The sequence below is a fragment of the Mastigoproctus giganteus genome, chromosome 4 (genome assembly GCF_048544385.1).
Source record: "Mastigoproctus giganteus isolate SK-2022 chromosome 4, ASM4854438v1, whole genome shotgun sequence".
Classification (NCBI taxonomy): domain Eukaryota; kingdom Metazoa; phylum Arthropoda; class Arachnida; order Uropygi; family Thelyphonidae; genus Mastigoproctus; species Mastigoproctus giganteus.
Genome location: NC_143578.1, coordinates 180,711,888 through 180,733,288, shown reverse-complemented (window position 1 = coordinate 180,733,288; position 21,401 = coordinate 180,711,888). Strand labels below are relative to the sequence as shown.

At 37.0% G+C, this 21,401-nt stretch overlaps 1 protein-coding gene across 2 annotated transcripts in view; it reads left to right on the top strand.

The window, feature by feature from the left end:
• The window catches only part of LOC150087230 (kinesin-like protein KIF21A), a 779,086-nt gene that overhangs the window by 279,422 nt on the left and 478,263 nt on the right, over nucleotides 1-21,401 (top strand). For both annotated transcript variants that reach the window (XM_090371900.1, XM_090371899.1), the window contains exon 11: nucleotides 4,351-4,552. In XM_090371900.1, the coding sequence (XP_090228026.1) occupies nucleotides 4,351-4,552 (202 nt within the window). The remainder of the gene's footprint in view (nucleotides 1-4,350; nucleotides 4,553-21,401) is intronic.

The window sequence follows — 21,401 nt, the reverse complement described above, 5'->3', positions numbered from 1 at the left end:
TTTTGCCAGTGTTATTTATTCAGGATTCAGGGAAACTTCTAGTTATGGGGGAGAAGAGTAATTTAGATCCACATTTATCTGATGATATGGTTCAAAGTAATGTTTTTCTCACTCATGACTTGTTTTGTTGCCCCAACAGCCAATGTTGATAAGATGTCCCAAGGGTAACAATGTTTCAAATGAGGAGTAACTTAAATAACTTCAAAGGGGTGTGTCAGTAAAAAAACTATAGAAGACTACTTAGTCTCAACTGTGTCTACAGTAATTTCAGGAGTGTTGTCAATAAAATAGCTGAATTTGAACCCCTGATTAGGACAACTAATGCTGATATAGTAGGACTAACAAAAACATGGTGCCACCCGGAAATTGGTGCTGATGATTTCCACTATGGTATGTATAATGTATTAGTAAAGATAGGGGTAGGTAGACTGTGTGGGAGGGTCATGCTTCTTACCAAAAACAGCATTAATGTGAAAGAGCTTTTGCTGAGTCTGAAGTTACCTCTGCCAGTATAGAATCTGTGTGGTGTGAGGTAGTTGGAAGCAAAGGTACAATGAGAGTGGGAGTAATCTACAGACCAGAAGATTGTGAAGACTATGACGAAATCTTCACATATAGATGGAATTGGCAAGAAAGCATGAATGTCTTATTATGGGTGACTTTAATCTGCCCTAGATTGATTGGAATAAGTGGGAGAGAAACTCAACATGGGGGAAAAACTTTTTAAAATAAACTAGATGATTATTATTTGTACAAGCATGTTAGAGAAAGTACTAGGGGTGAGAATATTCTTGACACTCATCATTACTAACGAATCAGATTACATCATGGGGTGCTGGCGCCTCCGTAGCCAGGTGGGAAGGAGCAGCAGTGCGTAGCACACGCTTCTTGATTAGACCGGGGTTCGAGCCCGTCACCACCAAATACGGAGGATGCGGAAAGGTCATTCAGGGAATGACCACCGCATATCCCGGAGCAATATGGCCTTAGGTGCTAATGCTCTAAAAACCAAATAACAACAACATCATGGGGCTTAAAGTACAGGAATCATTGTCAGGAAATGATCCTGCAATAGTCATTTGGAAGGTGAAGAAAGATGACAAAGGCACTAGTTTTAACTTCAGAAGAGGGGACTTTGACAGTTTAAGGCAATATATGGCTTCTGAATTGGGAATTGGGCAGATAGCTAAGGGATGGCAAATACATTTGAATTATGCAATACTTTTACAGCAAAAATTACAAGGCATGAATGCATATATACCTTGAAAATATTGCAGGAGGAGGGTTCTGAAATGGATGACTGCAAATCTGGCTAGTGAAATAGAGCAGAAAAAGATAGTGTGGGATAGTTACAGAGCAATGAAAAGTACTGAAGTACTACAATTTGATCTGTAATAGTACCACAGATAAAGTTAAGGAGGCCAAGGCGGACCACACAAGACCATGCCACTGAGGAAAAAAAACCTAGTATGACTGCGCAACAAATAGAACTACACAGATAAAATCAAAAGAAGGCGGGAAAAATTAACATTTCAGTCTGACCACCATCACCACAGGATACAGAAGTGAGGTACAATGGTATTTTAATCTGATACATACCTGTAGAGCTTTGAATCTCCTATCACAGTTGGCAGTCTTTTACATAAACTGCCCTGTTTCATTAAAAATATTTAAGTACATATAATTTACTTACCTTATTCCAAAAAATTTTCAACCAAGTTATGACCTAAAGTTATCCTAGCGAAACTGGTATAGAGATTACAGAAACGGGTATGTATGAAACATTCTTCTAGTTTGGCTATGTGTCTACTCAAAGCCCCTGAGGAAGTAGCAGATATATGGCCAAGAGGGAGAATGTTAATTTTCTTTAAATTTTACATTAATTTTGATGTGTTATATATTTATATGTATCTATGGTACATTAGGCTATCCTTTCCAGGGCTAGTTTATATATAATTAGTGAGTTGGTTGGGGTCACCATAAACCATGTAGAACCAAATTTAATAATAAGAAATATAAGTTTAGTACATATAAACCCTTAATAATTAAGTCATCAGACACAACTCCTATATATATACTGTATTGTTTTGTGCTTTGTATTGTACTGCCTAATGATGTTTTTTTCTTTATAAACAGCAATACTTTCACTGAAAATTAAATGCAAAGATTTTTCCTTCATCGAAACACAAATATTTGTCTGCCCATTTTTCTTGAAAATTTCTATATGCAGAGTCGACTTTACACTTTTTTTGATAGAGAAATTATAGAGCAAGAATTCTTTTAATTTTGCCCTAGTTTTATTCAGTTATAAGCAACCAAATGCAATTATGGGGAAAAAAAAAAACATATTCATTACTTACACTTAGGGCATTATATGCAAAGAAGAGAACTCTCATCTTTCTGAAGAATGACATTTCTGTCTGGAAAAGTGCCACAGTTCTATCCAAAAGAAAGCTAAAATAGCATCAGCTCAAATGTGCCAACAATGCCCATTGGAAAAATTGACACCTACTAACAGTGAATGAAACTTTACCACACTCTATTCTGTCCTCCACATAATGTGGATATCTTATTGATATGGGCTGACTGATATTAAAGTCAATTACAATTTACTTTTTGATGAGCTTGTATGTATCCTTGTGGACTGTTGTTAACATTGCAGTACTCCCAGATAATGAGTTATGTGGGGTTTGCAGAATTTTGAGATTAATAGTAATTTTTCACTATAAAAAAGTTCTTGTTCTGGTAGGCCTACCAGAGCAATATACTCTGGTAGGACTGCCAGGTCAGAAGAGTTTACAATATATCATGAATACAGTTGGTAATCATGTGAAATAGTCATGCAGGGCTTGAATCATGGTCCACTCAATGAGCACGTACTGCTTCTCTCTCTCTCTCTCTCTCTCTCTCCTCTCTCTCTCTCTCTCTCTCTCTTCTCTCTCTCTCTCTCCACCCTTCCCCCCGACCACATGGCTACATCAGGCCCTAATTGTATTAATCCTTGAGAGAAGCATAGCTAGTCTATCCTTACAATTTAAAATCAGTCATAACAGTATGTTACTTTTACTCAGTGCTTTGTGGCATTGAATTTTGGATTACAGTTTAAAATTCAGCACCATGCAGTCTATAGGGATGGGATACCATATTGTCATGTATGTGGCAGAAAACAAGTTAAATTTTGTTGTGGTAGTATTACTCTTAATCTTTTATTGGCCAAACAGAGGGAGGGAAGACAGGTGACATTTTCTCACTACAACAATGCAGAGGAATTGCAAAATAAAAATTACATGTAAGCACTACAGTTGAAAATCATTCATTAATAATTATACAAAATGATCTTCAAAAACAGTTTGGGTGGTTCTTTATAGTCATTTGAGTCCAAATATCTAATTTTAAGTAGTTTAGCAAACAACTACCATATTATAAAGGTGTCACTTTTCCTTAGATGTTTGAGTGGTTCTTTGGGGCCAAACAGGAATCAGAACTGTTCCACTGAATGATATTCTAAATGTCAGTAGAATCATTTCTGCTATATTGCAAATTATACAAAGTAGGTGATGAGTGCACCTTTTAAATTTGAAATGATAGGCATCACAGGGAGAATTGTATAAAGCTTAACTCTAAAATAGGTGCAAGACTGATGAAGTGTGGTATCAAGTGATCTCATAAACCAAATACATTCAGCTCTAAAATGTTCAGAGTCATGATTTTGCTGGGGTGATCATTTTGAAGTAGTATAAGAAGGTAATGATGTACTTGTAAAAAAAAATAAATAATTATAATAAAAAAATGTGCTTTGCCACAGTCTTTTTGCGTAAGAGTTGTAGGAATTAGTTATTGCAACAAGTTTTTGTGTTATACAAACCAACCTTTTTTCCATGAGTTATTATAGGTTTTTCAGTTTAAAAATAAGCAGTGGTCTGTAAATACACCTGTACAGACATAATACACTTCGGGCATTATGAAGAATACCATAGGGAGTGATACACTATTGTAATTGACACATTGAAAAAAATTTCCATGAACAGAATTTGAAGACAATTCAATATTTTTCAAATTCTATGAGTTTCAACAATATGAGATGAAGACTGACACTGGATAGAAAACTAGCTTTAAATTCAGATAAATGCCCAAAAAATTAACAGTAGCAAAAAAGGAGAGTAATGTTTAGGAAATGTTCAAACAAACAAATGAACACTTCTTTTTTTTGTTTGCCATTTTTATGTAGTTAATTGTTATAAATTAAGTTTCATTTCATATTCAATTACTGTTGATCATCACTGAATTTTTTATTATTTCTTTTAAATAAAGAATTGAATGAAAATAATTTTATATAATTTGAAATTTAAGGGCAAGCGTATTGTTGGAGAAGATGGAACAGAACAAGTGAATGACATGTTTCATGAAAATACCATGTTACAAACTGAAAATAACAACCTGAGAACAAGAATAAAAGCTTTGCAAGAAACTGTTGAGCATCAGACAATAAGGGTAACTGAACTACTGGCTGAAAAGACTGCTGGAGCATGGATTATTCCTGAGAGTAAAGAAGGTAAAACTAGATATTGTACTGTTTATTATATCTCCCATTTAATTATATAGAACACTTCATACTTGACAGTAGTCAAGAAAGAAATTCTGTTTATTTATTATTTTTTTTAAAGATTCCTGCAACTAATTTACAAAACCTAGTTGCTCGTTTTTTGGTGACTTACTTTTGATCAGTATTCTGCAATGAGCAGGATGTCTGGAAAAGCAATTCAGCTTTTAATAAAAAAAAGTAATAATAATAATGTTTGAACTGGGATAAGACTGTTTTTGGAAATTGAATTTTCTGTTTCAGATGAAGTGAATTGGGCAGATTTCTACTTTCTTTAAGTTAATTTTATTTATAATAATATTTACATTTTCATCCAAACAATTTTCTTAATTCTAAACAAGTATTGCCCAATCACTTCTTTGCATTTTCTCAACAAGGCCTATTTATGTTTGTTTATTATGTTCCTACTATGTTTGTCTATTACGTTTTTTGACTATAATAGTGTTATTTGTCACCAGACATAGTGCAACAGAATTTGGACTGACATATGTGATAAGGCAGTGTTCTGTGATGCAGTACTGTGAAAGTTTGATAAGAATTGATTAAAAGATTTTAAAACTCTGCCATAGCTTTCTGGAAGCACTACCTTTTGCTGTCGATAAAATTTGTGCTATATGTTGATACAATCAATACTCTTGCTCAGACAGCACACATACGGTGGCATAAATTTTAAAAATACGGAGGATGCGGAAAGGTCAGGAAATGACCACTGCATATTCCCGGAGCAATATGGCCTTAGTTGCTAATGCTCCTAAAAACCAAATAACAACAACATAACAACAGCATAAATTTAAATCGAGGAAGAATGGTTGCAGGATGGACATCTGGAAATTTCCTTTTAGCTAGAAGGTAGTTTTGTAGTTGATTGTTGGAACTAACCTCTAGTGTTGAGTAGTGGGTAGTTTGGATAAATTCCAAGAAAAAAAAAAATTAGACAAATTATTAGAGGTGATGGAGAATTTTTTTTTTTTTTTTTTTTTTTTCTTTTTGCCCATTCTGTACAAGCTTTGCTCCCTTGTATCATTTGCCCCTACTAATTCTATAATATGGGCACATGCAACAACCCAATGGTTTACTTCATTTAGGGGGGGGAAAAGGCTTTATATTTCTTTATATAATACTTTTGTTCATGTGGGATGTAATTAAAGACTTTTGTAGTTCATAAAACTTACAGCTTGAATTATAATAGATTCACTTGTCATTAGGAACAATGAAAAATGTAAATTTTGGAGTTTGATAATTATCAATGCACCATCCAAGCATATCATAACATTCACATGTTTGACTATTGGGGAACATGCTATTTTGGGTAGTTACAGCTGAGTTTACCATAGTGATAAACTTTCAAAAAGGTCAGTGCAGAAAAAGGGACAGATAATCATAATGCAGCTTGTAAAAAATTGCACGAAAATTAACAGTTGAGAAATACTGGAAAAGAAGCATGAAAGCTACAGATTATAGAAGGCATGAGTATTGCATTTGATGGATGCTATATGTAGTCTGGAAGTTGGTCTTGAAATTAGGTGGGTATCCACCCACCTATCATCAGTGGGTGGATACCCACTGATGATAGGCCAATAGCCTTGAAACATGTCTGGGTGGTGGTACTCACTGAAAATAAGTAACAATAGTCTTCTCTATTAGTGAAGCGTTACTTATTTGAGGTAGTGCAGTATCATGGCAACTCGTCGTGAAGGCAGAGCACAATATGAGAAAGAGCAAATGATGCCCACAACAACTACTTTGTAGTTTTTTAAGAGTGTCTATGGTGTATCTAAACACCGATATTATATAGATATTAAACTCTTAAAGTATTATGCCAAGTGCATTTAATTATTTTAAATAATATATAATGGACAAGTTAGGCTGAATTTCTCAGTTAGCATTAGCAGTGGCAAATGATGCAAGAAAGTAGGCTTATACAGAATGAACAAAAAAAAACCCCACCTCCCATTTCCCATATGTTCATTCCCTCCTGTTGCTATAGAGCTCTGTAGTATGACGATATGTTCATTTCTTGTTTGGTGACTGACATAATTAATTCTTCCAACACAAGAGTCATGCCCATCATTTCTTACATAGAATGCACATTAAAATTCCCATTGCAACAAATACTGTTTTAACGAAAATTGTTGATAAAAATATATAAGCCAATTTCCAGATAACTTGATTGACTTTTTATTTAAACCAATATATTATTGCTGTATAACATTGCTTTCTTGCATCATATCCTCTACTAATGCTAATTATATACAGATAAATGCATATTACTCTTTGAACTTGTGGCTATTCTGGACATCTTTCCAAAGGCAAAGCCTCTGGGAAGATGCCCAAAAATTGTTTCACAATGAGAAAAAGCATGGAGTAATTTTGTTTCCATGATGAGCAGAAGCCATAATTTCCAATTTTTTACTTGCCCACAGTTCAGCTTTCTGATTTCTCACTGTATAGCTTATTAACAGTTTCTCCTGGTATAACTTCATAATGAATTTCGCCTTTTTTATAGTCAGTTATCTAATAGTCAGTCTAGCATAACTCTACCTGTAGACATGCCAGTTAAATTTTTTACTTTTTTTTTTGTGGTACATTTCCATTTTGAGAGGATTCGTGTTTTGTCTGTGTGTCACAAAGAACACCACATTTCATTTCCTGCTGTTATTATTTTTGGAATCCTAAAGCACATTAACAAATTTCAACCAGTTAATTTTAAAGTTAAATTATTGTTTCCATCTGATCTGTTAAAAATCTGGGGAACAAAGAAGTTTCATTAATTTTCATATTTAAAGTGTAGTTATGAGACTTAGTAATTGTTTTGAAATTCCAACTTGAGAGGCGATATCTTCATTTCTTATGGTTGATAGTGTGAACAAATTTCCATCTGTTGTAGTGTGAGGTCAACAACTTAAATAAGTTAAAGGCAAAACTAGACAAACATTTGGAGTGAATGGATGGGTGAAATGGGAAGGGTATTTTTTATTTTTGGCTGATGCTATATAAGTTTGCTTTCTTGCATCATATGTCTCTACTAATGCTAACGTGTGCATATGGGTGTGTATATATATATATATTATTGAAAAACCAGAGTCAAATAAACTCAGTTTAAAGGGGAGGGGACAATAAGCGATCTATAGCAGTTGGGGGAGGCTAATGGCATATACTGAAGTAGTGTAAAAGGCAGTTCAGAAAGGGGACCACTTCTGTTATTTGATGCTTGGCTGACCATGGACCACCGAGAAATAATATCACCATTTTCAAAACATGTGAAATATTATATGCTCTGTATTTAGTGGTTACTCTGGCTTTGTGGCCTTCTGAGGACAATGGAGCCAGGTGTCTGTGTTTATTTCATTTTCATAAGGCTTTTATTTCATAAGGCTATACTACATCAGAGCAGAAGATGATTTACAAAAGCAACCTTCCAAGCATCTAAGTAATAGGGAAGGTTGTTTTTGTAAATCATCTTCTGCTCTGATGTAGTATGGCCTTATTGGCCATCCTTTTTTCTATACATGCTCTCTTATTATTGTTTTACTTTTCCACCTCTTCTTTAGGTTGAATTTTGATTAGACTTCAGTTGCTGTTTGATTGTGTTATTCTACTTTCCTTAGTTGTGTACTCACTTGCTTATCCACCTGCCCATTGGGCTACCTGCTGCTTAACCAGTAAGACCTTGCAAATATAAGGGGTGGGGTCCATAATTAAGGAAGCTATTTTGAATAAATATAAATATAAAGTGTGGCAATAAAGTTCCTAGACTGGTACAATAAAAAGAACACAAAGTGAAGGAGCTCAAAAATGGTTTTATTTAATGGTTTTCAAAGGAGAGCAAGGATATCTCTGTATATTATCATAGGTGGAAAGACACCTTCGTATGTCACGTTAAGCAATCTGTCTCTAGTTTTTTTTCTTATTTTAGAAAACACCTTTATTATTTTTTTAGTTTTAAATATTTAGTGTACTATACAAATGTCATTCACTCATCGAAGATGACACCCTAGATGTTTTACTTTATGTATGGAATTGGTATGCTCTCACTATGCACCGCCAGATGATGATAGTCACTCAATCTGCTTTTAATAAGCACCATTGCTGACTTTTTTTGACATTTTTAGCTTATGAGTATTACTTCCATAACTGTAACACCATGGAGCATATTTCCAGTTCAGTTATGTTAAAAATTGTTACCTGAGACCAATTCAACCCTATCTAACAACACAGTTCTTTTACTTTAGTCTCAACATAATGTCTTGTTTTTCTCCCGAATTGAACACAGTAAGCACATGGAAATAAGAGCAATGGAACTTGTGGAAAATAAGTGTTAAATGCCTAGTCAATTTAGCTGATAGGAAATTACTTGTGCTGGCCCATCCCTACCTCATTGAAATATGTCCTTATAATGACCTCTTACATATCTGTTTGTCTTTTCCTGTTGATTTTCTTTGTAATTTCTGAAACATTACAAAATTTAGCAGGGTCTGTTAGAATATTGTGTAGTATCATCAATATTTAGGTCATCCTAATATTATCGTTGACAATGTCTCATCACATGTCAGGAATCCTCATTCTATGCACTCACAGAAAGCGGGGATTCAATCAAATCAAGATGGTATAACTTCCTTTAAAAGGGTGGCACCCCCATTATAAAATTAAGTACTGGAGCACTAAGTACCAAATAAGGTCTAATTTTAGTGTCCATCATCCTAGACAGTATTATTCAGACTGAAACTGGGGATCATTCACCCACCCAGCTAGACATTATAAATGAAAACATGGAATACGACAGTGCCAATTGAACCTCTGTTTACTATACATACAAGACAGAAATAGCACTATCTAAAACCAAAAACAATAAATGCCCGGGTTTCAACCTGTTAGAGGTTGAGATTATCAAAAAATTATTGGAAATAGTACCAGACAAATTAATAGCATTATATAATAACTGTATGACAGAAGGTATATTCCCAAAAATATGGAAAAAAGCTGTGTTAAGATTTAATTCCCAAAAACCCTGATCCCAAATCATAGAGACCAATAGCTCTATTCCCTGTACTAGAAAAATATACGATAGACTAAAATATAGCAGATTAGCTCAATACTACACAGAAGCAGGTTTACATTTCAACAATCGGTGTGGTTTTAAGCAGGGCAACTCTACAAGGAATGCCTTGCATCACCTACTGACAAAAGTTAAAAACTCGGAGGATAAATACATGCTGGAAATCTCTGACTTTGCTGGGGCATTTGACTCACTCTGGTGGCCTAGTGTCCTTAGGAGGCTATGCTAGACAAATGCCCCACAAACCTATATAAGGTAATAAACATCTACCTTACAGACAGAAGTGTCTCAGTGTGCACAAGGTTCCAGGAATTGACACTCCCTGTGAATAAACCCTGTTCCCAGGGTTTGATCCTTGGCCCTTTCTTCTGGAACTTTGTTTTGGACGAATTTCCGGCCTTGGATCTGGGCCCTGGAAAGCCTGGCCTTTGCAGATGACATGATTTTCCTTGTAAAAGGTAACACATGAGTGGCTGTAAAGCAAAGGTCAAATGCCGCCGCCTTGCAGCTGCAGGAGTGGGCACAAATGCACATGCTCAAAATATCGCGGCGCCTCCGTAGCCAGGTGGGAAGGAGCAGCAGTGCGTAGCACACGCTTCTTGATTAGACCAGGGTTCAAGCCCGTTACCACCAAATATTGAGGATGCGGAAAGGTCAGGGAATGACCACCGCATATCCCGGAGCAATATGGCCTTAGTTGCTAATGCTCATAAAAAAAAAAAAAAAAAACCTCAACCAGCTCAAAATATCGCCTGAAAAAACCAAACAAATATTTCCAAAAGGCAATTTGGACATAAGAAGACTTCCACAAATAAAAATTAACACAATGACTATAAAAATAACAGAACTAAAATTTTTTGGAATGGTCTTTCATTCAAAATTAACTTTTTACCACCATTTGATCTACTTGGCAAAGAAAGTGAGAAATTATGCAGGTATAATTGCCAGGATCAGTCGATCAGACTGGGAGGCTCAAAAAAAAAGACCCTGACAGTCATATAGCTGGCAATGTTCTTACTAGTCATCACCTATAGGGCTGCAGTATGGTTCATCTGCTTGACCATAGTAAGAAACAGGAATAAATTAGAATTGATACAAGCTCTCCCACTTTACCTGGAAGTAGCCAAAAGATGCTTGTATTATAGACTTAAAAAGGGCATACCCACAAAATTTCAGGAGATAGCCCTTGATACAGCCAACACCTTCAATGCTAAAAGAAAAAGAATAGCCACATTGCTTCATGAGCTATGGCAAACAAAGTGGCGGCAGAAACCACAGGTCTAGTTACCAAAAGGTTTCTGCCACGGGTGGCAATGGTCAGCCGAAAGCCACCTAAGTGGTATGCCCCTGGATTTTTTATAGCCTTTATATTGACAGGTCACAGCTCCGTAAAGACGAAATTAACCTCCTTAGGGCTGACTGATGATCAAAGCTGCACCTGTGGTGAGAGTGAAGACTGGACGCACATTCTATATCAGAAGTGGCCAACTTAATTTGTGATGTGATCTACGTTTTTCTTCAAAATGTGCCACGATCTACCATCTCAAAATTTCTTTGCACAAGGTGCACAAATCGAGGGATGACTGTATATTTAAAATTCGTAGTGATTGACCGAAATTAAATCCGCGATCGACTCGTTGTCCACCCCTGTTCTATATGAATGTATAATTTATGACATCCCCAGAACACAGCTAATAGCACAGATTGTCCCCCTTCACAGGGGAGAAGAACATCTCTTCATCATTGAAGAGGAAAATTATAAAACCTTTACAACCTTCACACAGCAAGTATTTGAAATTTGCAGAACTATCCAAAGATTGGCAATTCAGCCCCTCAGAAATTAAACAATAATCAATAGTTAAAATTGGCCACACCTCCCAGATTATGACTTAAAAACTGTCGACAGCAGTATTCTGCACCCTGACATGACAAAACTGGATTGACCTGGGCACCCTCCAGGACTACCCTGCCATGTGTGGGAACCTGGGGCACCACACCAAATAAGTAACCATGTAGGGGAGGGAGATGTATAGGCAGCCAGGGAGGTAGATTAGCTGAAAAATATCAGTAAGCCAGTAGTAAGGGGATGCAATGTAGCTCAAATGAGGAGAATGAATGATTGAATGAGAATAAAAAACAAAATGAATAGTCTAGGCACTGAGTGAAAGAGTGAAAAAGTAATTATGGTAAAAGGGAATAAATGTCAATTTTGGTGAAAGAAAGAGTGATCCAGCATGAGTGAAAGAGAAAGTGAATGAGTGTTATGGTGAATCGGAATGAGTGGAAGAGCAAATGTAATTAGCTGAAAGAATACAAAGTTAATAATAAGTCACATTACTTTATATATACAGTCAGTTTTCGTATAACAAGTGTTTACACTACACAAATTCGATCATACATGATTTATAAATAGTCCCACGATATCGTATATAACACGAACCGAATTTGCTTATGCACGATACGCCTTTGTGTTTACAAGAAATGGCAGTCGAACACTGAATCACCCCAACTGAATGCAACACGATAGGAATGAAGAGAAGATTCTGAAAATCTATTTGTTTTTTATATCATTGAAGGGGAAACGCTTTTCGCCATAACATAAAAACCCACACAATTCCAGACGCCATTGGTATTATCGCAAATGCGATTAGATCGAGTTTACTACCAGTTTATAACAGATTCCACTAGCAGAAACGTAGCTGGAAATTGTTTCTACCCCCAGAAATGTGTTTTAGTAAAATGTGAGGTGTTAGTGTGTCTTTGCCTTTACAGTGTTGTTTATTCAGTTGCTACACTCATGCATCAGGCGTGCCTCCTCATTTTGTAATTGTGCTTTATTCCCTAAAAATGAGTAAAATACTTAAAAGGTGTAAAAAGGAAGCATCCTGGTGAAGACACTACAGATTCAGAGAGAAAAAGAAAAGCAATATCGATAAACAGAGGTGGACTGGGTCAAAAATTCTTACTCGGGAAAATTTGTAGTGGCCTCATACTAGCGTTTATGGCCAAAATCACACAGGCCTCCGGCCCACCGGGATTTCCCCGGTAAGGCTTATGGCCAGTCCGCCTCTGTCGATAGAGAAAAAATATGAAATTGTGAAACGCTTTGAGCAAAATGAAAGATCATGTGATATTGCATGTGCTACTGGCCTAAATGAGGCAATGCCGAGAATTAGAAAGAATGCAGAGAAAATAAAAACAACTTTCATAGCAGGAACAACTCAAAGTGTAATTAAAATCCATTAGATCAAGACACAAAGAATTGGAAGAGATGGAATGGCTGTCATCTGTTTGGATAGAAAATCAAACAAAAAAACAAGTTTGCTTATGATAGAAGCAAAAGCATTAGCAATATTTTATTATGTAATAGTTGTAATAAAATACTTAGGTATTTTATTACGATTATTTATTGTGTTTGGTAATGTTTTAGTTTCAAATGTGTGTTCAATTTTGGATGGTCGGCACCTAACCCTATTTTTCCCATAGGGCCTGTTATTTATATTGCATGATTTTGCATTGCACATGGATTTCTAAGAACACAACTATCGTGCTATACGAGGACTGACTGTACTAACAAACATTTACTAACAGCACAAACACTATCACTGCATTCTCCCCTAGCCTGCAAAAAAGTTGAGGCTAGGCCTGCACCACAACGGAAGAATAACAGTAAGTTGAGGTGCCCAGAGAGTGTAGTGCACAAAGCATGGGTCGAACAAATGAAATGAAAGCCTGAATGAATGAGTGTGTGTGAGAAAAAGAACACAAACCATAAATGTTAGTTAAAAGTACACACTAACTCTAGTGTTAATCTTTTATAGTTTTATTTAGATTAATTATTAGGCGTTAGTATTTAAATTTACATTAGACACCATTGAATCCCCCCCCCCAGGTGTGTGGGAAAAAAGATGAGTGAGTGAAGAAAATATATATATAATGTAATTTAAGGTCAAAGTTAGATGATGGAAAAATAAAAAATAGTTCTTTGTCCATACTGTAAAAGAATGTGCTAATTTTTTCTTTTTGCTTTTTGGCTTTATTTAACTCCTGCCATTATGGACAAGTATAGAAACAGAGTTCCTGATACATGGTTAGCTGTAGTCCTCTGATGAAAGACCTAACCATGTATCAATATTTACTTCTGCTGACATCAAACTTTGCATTTTTGTCTTCCCTAGGCGCCTCCATAGCCAGGTGGGCAGGAGCAGCAGTGCGTAGCACACGCTTCTTGATTAGACCGGGGTTCGAGCTCGTGACCACCAAATACGGAGGATGTGGAAAGGTCAGGGAATGACCACCGCATATCCCCGGAGCAATATGGCCTTAGTTACTAATGCTCCTAAAAAACCAAATAACAACAACATTGTCTTCCCTGTATTCGACCTATAACTAAATTTGCTCACCCATTTCTGATGACAGCTTTATTTTGTTTAATCCTATGGTATTAATAATTTTACTTTATACTTCTTTCACCTCCAAATTGACTTTGAAATTCAGCTCATAATTTTCGTAATTCTTCATAACTTTTAGGATATATATATATTTTTTTATGTAAACCCCAAACACGAGAGGTATTAGAACCTATAGTACTTAGTGCCGTGCTTGGGTTGGAGGTTGAGAAGATGAAAGAAGATATTTGTTGATATTGGACTTGAACTTCTGTAGACTGTAATTTTCAGGAAATGCGTATGAAGGAAGGTTGTTCCAGAAAATGGCAGTTGAATTAATAAACTAGGAAGATGAAAAGTTGGTTCTGTGAGTTTGAAGTTGGACAGTAAATGGATGTTGGCTGATGGCTGCACGTGTTTGGACTATTTTGAAAGAGAGAGCGGGAAATATAGAAGCCATTTCAGAAGAACAGTGCCCATTGAAATATCTGTAGAAGAGGCATGCAGCAGAAACAGTACGTCTATGAGACAGCGAGTGGAGAGACTCTGTTAGAGATGAATCATTAATTAACCTAACTGCCCTCTTCTGAATGGAATCAAGAAGCCTGAGAGAGGTTTTGGGGGCACCACCCCAGATGTGGGAACAATATTCCATGGCAGGGCGGATTTGCGATTTATACAGAGTGAGCAGCCGTTTGGAAGAAAAGTAACGCCGAGAGCAAAAGAGAAAACCAAGTTTTTTAGATGCAGAGGAAGCAATATTTGTAATGTGCTTGTGCACAAGAGAGATTAGAAGTCAAGGTAATCCCCAAAAGAGATATATCATTTTGGATAGAAATCGGAGTGTCACCAAAGTTAAGCATAGGATCAGAAGAATCCTTTTTGCGAGATATAAGACAGGACTGAGTTTTAGAAGGATTGAAATTAACTAAGTTGTCTTTGCTCCACTGGGGAATTACCAGGAGATCGGCATTTATGGAATTGGTAGTGGATATTTGAGAAGTTGAAGCTGATTGAGCAGGGCAAGATTTCTCAAAATGGAAAGTGGAATGCAATGTGCTAGTCGGCAAAACAATGGATAGGATTTGGGTTTCCAGTCAATGGAAGAAGGTCATTTAATATACAAGAGGGAAAGAACTGAACCTTGGGGGACACCGGCATTAGTGGAGAAATTAGAAGACAGAGCGCTATCTACCATCACCCTCAGTGAGCGATCACAGAGAAAACTACAAAAAACAGTTGGAAAATCACAAGATGGAAGTTTGTTTAGAAGACCTTTATGCCGAACACGATCGAAAGCCTTTGAGATGTCAAGAGCAACTACTTGTGTTTCTCCGAACCTTTCCATTGAGTTAATCCATAAGAGTAACATAAGCCAGAATATCACCAGTGGTTCAATGCTGACGGAATCCATACTGCCGATCGTTGATCAGATGGAAGGTTTCTATGTAGTTTAAGAGTTGATAGTTAATTGATTTCTCCATTACTTTAGAAAGAGTAGAAGTAATTGCAATGGGACAATAATTGAATAGGAGGGATTTGTCACCCTTTTTAGGAACTGGCTGGATATGAGCAGATTTCCAAGCAGAAGGAAAAACACCTTTGGAATAAGAAAATGAAAAAAGGCAGCAAAGAATTGGAGTAAGTTCAGAAGCACAGGTTTTGAGAACAAGTGGAGAAATACCATCGGGACCTGGAGCTTTCTTAGTATCAAGATTCGTCAAAATCCTTTTGACGGAAGACCACAGGAGGCATTAAATGGAGCGTGTGAGGAATGGTGGGAGGTGTTTTATCAAGATCATTAATACATGAGTTGGAAGAAAAATGGGATGCTAGCAGGTCAGCTTTATCCTTGGCTGAAGTGACAACAGAACCATCTGGTCTGGACAGGGGTGGGAGCAGAGATGGGCAAAAGTTTCGGCCAATAGCTTTGGCAAGAGACCAGAATGCTCGGCTACCATTAGGGCAAGAAGCTAGTTTTCTACTCTTAGCCTATTTGAACTCTAGTTTGGACTGATTAATAACTGCTTTGCAATTGTTGTAAAGTGGTATAGGCAGAAAATAAAACTAAAGAATTAGTAACAAGCCAATTATGATATGCAATGTTCTTCTCTTGAACAGCCTTAGCACATTTTATTGGAAAACCAAGGTTTAGATAAAGGACGAGATTTTAAAGTGGTGTGTGTGTGGGACAAAGGATTCCATTCCTGCAAGAATAATTTCAATGACAGGATCTGAGCAAACATTGACATCAGAAGTTTTGAAACAGAAATCCAACCAAAGAAAAGAAATCTTGCAGGTCATCCCATTTTGCATTCTTGTAATGTCAAACAACACGTGGTTGGGAATAGACGTGAGATAAAGGCTGCTCCATTGGAGAAGAGATAATTGCCAAGTTATGATCTGAAGTGCCTAAAGGACCTCTCACTTCGACCGTGTACTTAGAAGGGTTGATTGTGAGAAAAAGATCAAGCGTGTTGGCTGTATGTTTAGGATTGTCTGGTATTCTTGTAGGTAAATGAACAATCTGTGCAAGGTCATTGGTAATTGCAAAAGCCTCAGCATCTCAGGAAGCCAGCTGGAGTTATGAACATTAAAATAACTAAGGAAAATTACCTCACTGTTAGGAAAGTTGGACTGAAGAAAGTCAAGTTGCAAAGAGAGGAAGTCAAAGAGCTCTAAGTGATTTGTGGAGTTGGGAGAACGGTAGAGAGAACAGATGAATTTGACACAATGAGGTAGAGAGATTTTAAGCCAGTGAAGATCGAAGAGAGGAGATTCCAAATTACGAAGTCTGACAGGAAATATCAGAATGGACATATGCACAAGTACCACCTTTGAGGCGAAAGGAATCATACAGCGAATAATTTGTGCATATGAAATGAGCAGTAGTTGAATCAACTGATAGCTGAGATTCTGTCAGAAAAAGTACATGGGGTTTGGCAGACGAAATGGAAATTGACATCATTGAGATTAGAATTGAGACCACGTATATTTGTGAAATGAATTAGGAAGTGTTTGGGAGGTTTAGATCTTTTTGCAGATAAGCTTGCTCTATTAGTTTGACAATTCATGGTTTATTCAATAGTAAGAAAAAGTGGGTGGCATATGCTGTATGAAGTAATGAAATTTTTGGATATGGCATACACATGGTAAGAATATACTCAGATCCTTGAGATAACGTGGCCTCGACAATGCCCTCCCCACCCGCATACACACTACTCGGACTCCCTCCAATCACTATCTGGCAGAAATAGAGGTAACAAAATTAGCATTAGCATTAGTAGAGGCATTTGATGCAAGAAAGCAAGCTTATGCAGCATCAGCCAAAAAAAAAAAAAAAAACCACTTCCACTTCACCCCTCTGTTCGTTCAAAATACCTATCCATCTGAGCCTTAAACTTATTTGGGCTATCAACCTCCACCACAAGGGATGGAAGTCTGTTCCACCAACCAACCATCCGCTGGCTAAAGGCAAATTTCCGCACGTCTATCCTACATCTGTCTTTCCTCAATTTGAATTTATGCCCTCTCAGGTGATTTTTCTGAGCTAGACGAAGAATCCCATCAGCATTGAGCATGCTTAAACCATTCAAGGCTTTATACACCTCTATCAGATCACCTCGCTGGTGCCTAGTCTCCAGACACTGTAATTTGCAAAACTTAAGCCTTTTTTCGTAAGAGCACCCCTTTGTTCCATTCACTAATCTTGTTGCCCTTCTCTGTACTCATTCCAGCAGCTCTACATCCTTCTTGAAATGAGGCCTCCAGATCTGTATACAGTACTCTAGGTGTGGCCTGACCATCGCCTTATACAATGGAATAATCACCTCCTTATCCCTGCTGGAAAAATTCCTGTATATCATTGACAATACTCCATGAGCTACTCTTGCAGCCCGTCTGCACTGCTCAGAGAACTTCATATCTGCCTGCACAACCACCCCCAAGTCCCTTTCATTCTCTACCACTGTCAGTGTAGTACCACAGAGTTGATACATTGCTCTGGGGTTGCTGTTTCCCATGTGTAGTACTTTACATTTGTCAACGTTAAACTTCATTTGCCACCTCTCAGCCCATCTGCTCAACCTTTCCAGATCCTGTTGCAGCAGCATAGTGTCAGTAGTGTCCTTGACAACCCTGCCAACCTTTGTATCGTCTGCAAACTTGGACATTAAGCCCGATATACCATCATCAATATCATTTATAAATACAGAAAACAATAATGGACCCAATACTGAGCCCTGAGGGACTCCACTAATAACATTAGTCCACGATGAGCAGTGTCCATTGATTACCACTCTCTGTCTTCTCCCCTCAACCACCCCTTTATCCATAGCAGCAATTTGCCTCCAATGTCACACTGCTCCAATTTGTGTAGCAGTCTTCCATGTGCAACAGTATCAAAAGCCTTTCTAAGATCCAAGTATATAATATCAAAGTTATTCCCTGCATCCAGTTCTTTTGTGACTGCATCATAGTATCCAATCAAGTTGGTCAGGCAAGACTTCCCCTTAATAAAACCATGCTGTGTCTGAGCTATAACTGAAGTCTTGTCTAAATGATCCTGCAGTGCTTCTTTAACCAGTGCCTCCATTAATTTTCCTGGAACAGAAGTTAAGCTCACAGGTCTATAATTACTTGTGTCAGCCTTTGATCCTCCTTTGTGAATTGGGGTCACATTTGCACATTTCCAGTCTATGGGTACCTCCCCTGAGTCCAAGGAAGCTCTCATAATTATGGCTAAGGGTTTGCTTACTTCCTTTGCTGCCTCCTTTAATATATACACTTGCTGTAAATTATACACTTGCTGATCCGGAAACCTCCTAGAGATTTACTAAAAGGTTCGGTCTGGTGTACTAACTAGCAGGCCGGCCTGCAGACACCGCTTTAGAGCTGTACCCTCGAAATGTAAGGAATAATGGATCTCGCCACGATATTCATCATAACCTCAAAAGTCATCAGTCATACTGCATGATGGAAGGGTTGACCTGAACTTAACTCTGGAGACTAAACATGGGTTCCACCACTTCAAGCCTCCAATAAGCAAAGTGGTGGTATTGCACCGGTTGATGAGAGTCATCTACCACCTAGTAATGCCTGGTAACATAGAGGGGCAGCATTCCTCCATGTGGTGTAGGCACCACACCTCGATCCCTGCTTACTTTGGTTCACATTTGGGTGATCACCCACCATGTACTTGTGCATGGAGGTTATGCCCAGGATTACTAACAGTCCCACCATCGTTTTCTCTGCAGCTGCACTGGGTGACTTCACCACATACTGTAATGTTTTGGAAGTAGCACGATGCTTGAACCTATTAATCCACCTATTGCTTGGCATGAATTTGGCTTGGGTTCGCTGTACGTATCCTCAATATCTTCATAACATTCTTTTGCCTTTTTCAAATCCACATTACAGCCACTCCCCAAATTACATAAGGGTTGCGTTCCACAGAACGCTAGATAAGTCGGAATTTCCCTAAATGCCTATGCAGCACTCGCAAAATTGATTGAAGCAAAAAAGAAATGTTCGACGTACATATAAATAAAATTATTTATTCTATTTTTTTATCTCATGTGCAGGACATAAAAGTGTACAAAATTAGAAAAATTTCAAAATTATAAAATTACAAAAAGAGAGAGGACACAGGCATAACATCAGCAAGTTTTACCTTTCAAGCATCTTTGCCAGAATTCTCTCCAGCTGATAAGCACGCCACTGTGGAAGTTGAGGGCTGTAGAGATTTAGAAGGGGTTTTTTTCTAGCACATCAAAAAATTTCTCTGCAGCTGCACTGGTGACTTCACCACATACTTTTTAATGTTTTGGAAACCAGCATTGAACCTATTAAACCACCCCTTGCTTGCCATGAATTTGGCTTGGGGTTCGCCATACTTATCCTTAATATCTTCATAAATACTTCTTGCTTTTGCTTGAATGGCCATTGGACTCAGGGGTACTTACTTCTGAATCTTATTTTCCATCCATATTATTAATAGCTTTTCAATCTTCAATATAGCACCTGAACACTGTTTTGTGATTAATATTGAGCTTAAATGTATTGATCCTTTAACATGTTCTTTTATATGCACACGTCCCTTAAAATAGTATTCACTTTTGAAGCAGTGAGACCTAATTCTGTGCAATAGATGACAACTTTGTCCTGCTTCGTTATTCTTAATTAATTACCTTCATTTCTAAAACAATTTTATTTCGTTTCCTAGCACTGCCAGCACTTGCCCTTTCTGTTGGTCCTTTTCCCTTCACCATTGTAATAAGCAAATAGTAATGAAGAGAAGATTCTGAAAATTTTTGTTTTTTGTATGATTGAAGATTTCAGTGAAGGGGAACTCATTTCACTGTAATGTAAAAACCCACAGAATTCCAGTTATCGGTATTATTGCAAATGCAATAAGATAGAGTTTACTACCTGTGTATAATAGATTGCACTAACAGAAAAACCCAATAAACCGGAAAGTGCAAATTGTTTTTTTTTGTTTTATGTTAGTGACCTCCAGAAATGCATTTTAGAAAAATAATCACAAAGGTGTTAAAAATATAACGGAACATATGATAACAATGAAAGTGTAGTGCAATTTCCATTATAAAAGTGATCTTTCAGAGAGATAAATAGCTTAGTTATACAGTGAAAATTTCAACTTCCGAGGTCTTGGAACGAAATACCAAAAAAAAAAAAAAAAAAAAAAAGAAAAAACCCAGTGTTAATTGGGTTTGCATTACGATATTTTCACGATACCTTAAATTTATTCCTATGGGATGCAAAATAAGTTTCCACGATTTTTTTAAAGTTTGCACTGGCTGACAAAAACTTTTTTGTAAAGTCGAATATTATGTAAGCCGGGGGTGGCTGTACTTCTATTTTCTGCTATCCTTATCCTTCTAGTCCTTGGAACTGTGTAATTTTGACCTCCATCTATGTAAACTTTATTAGTCTTATATATATATATATATATATATATATATAATAAAAGAATAATAGTATTAAGAAGCTAAGTAATCATGGAGAGTAACAGTATGAAAAGGAAGATAACATTTATTATGGATCAGGGACACTGCATTAGCAAAACATACCCTACAGCCATAGTGTGTGTGTGTGTGTGTGTGTGTGTGTGTGTGTGTGTGTGTGTGTGTAGTATGTAGAAAGCATGAAGAAGATTTTTGTTTAATCCTGTTGAATATACAGTAACACTAGAAGTGAATTTGATTAAATGGATAAGGAATGTAGTGATATATGGTAGGATGAGGTGACACAGAACTCTGTGGAGACGAGAGATTTAAAAAGTGTGTGGGGAGTGGTTTGTTGTGTAGTGTTATGTTCTGTTGTTTCTCTGACCATT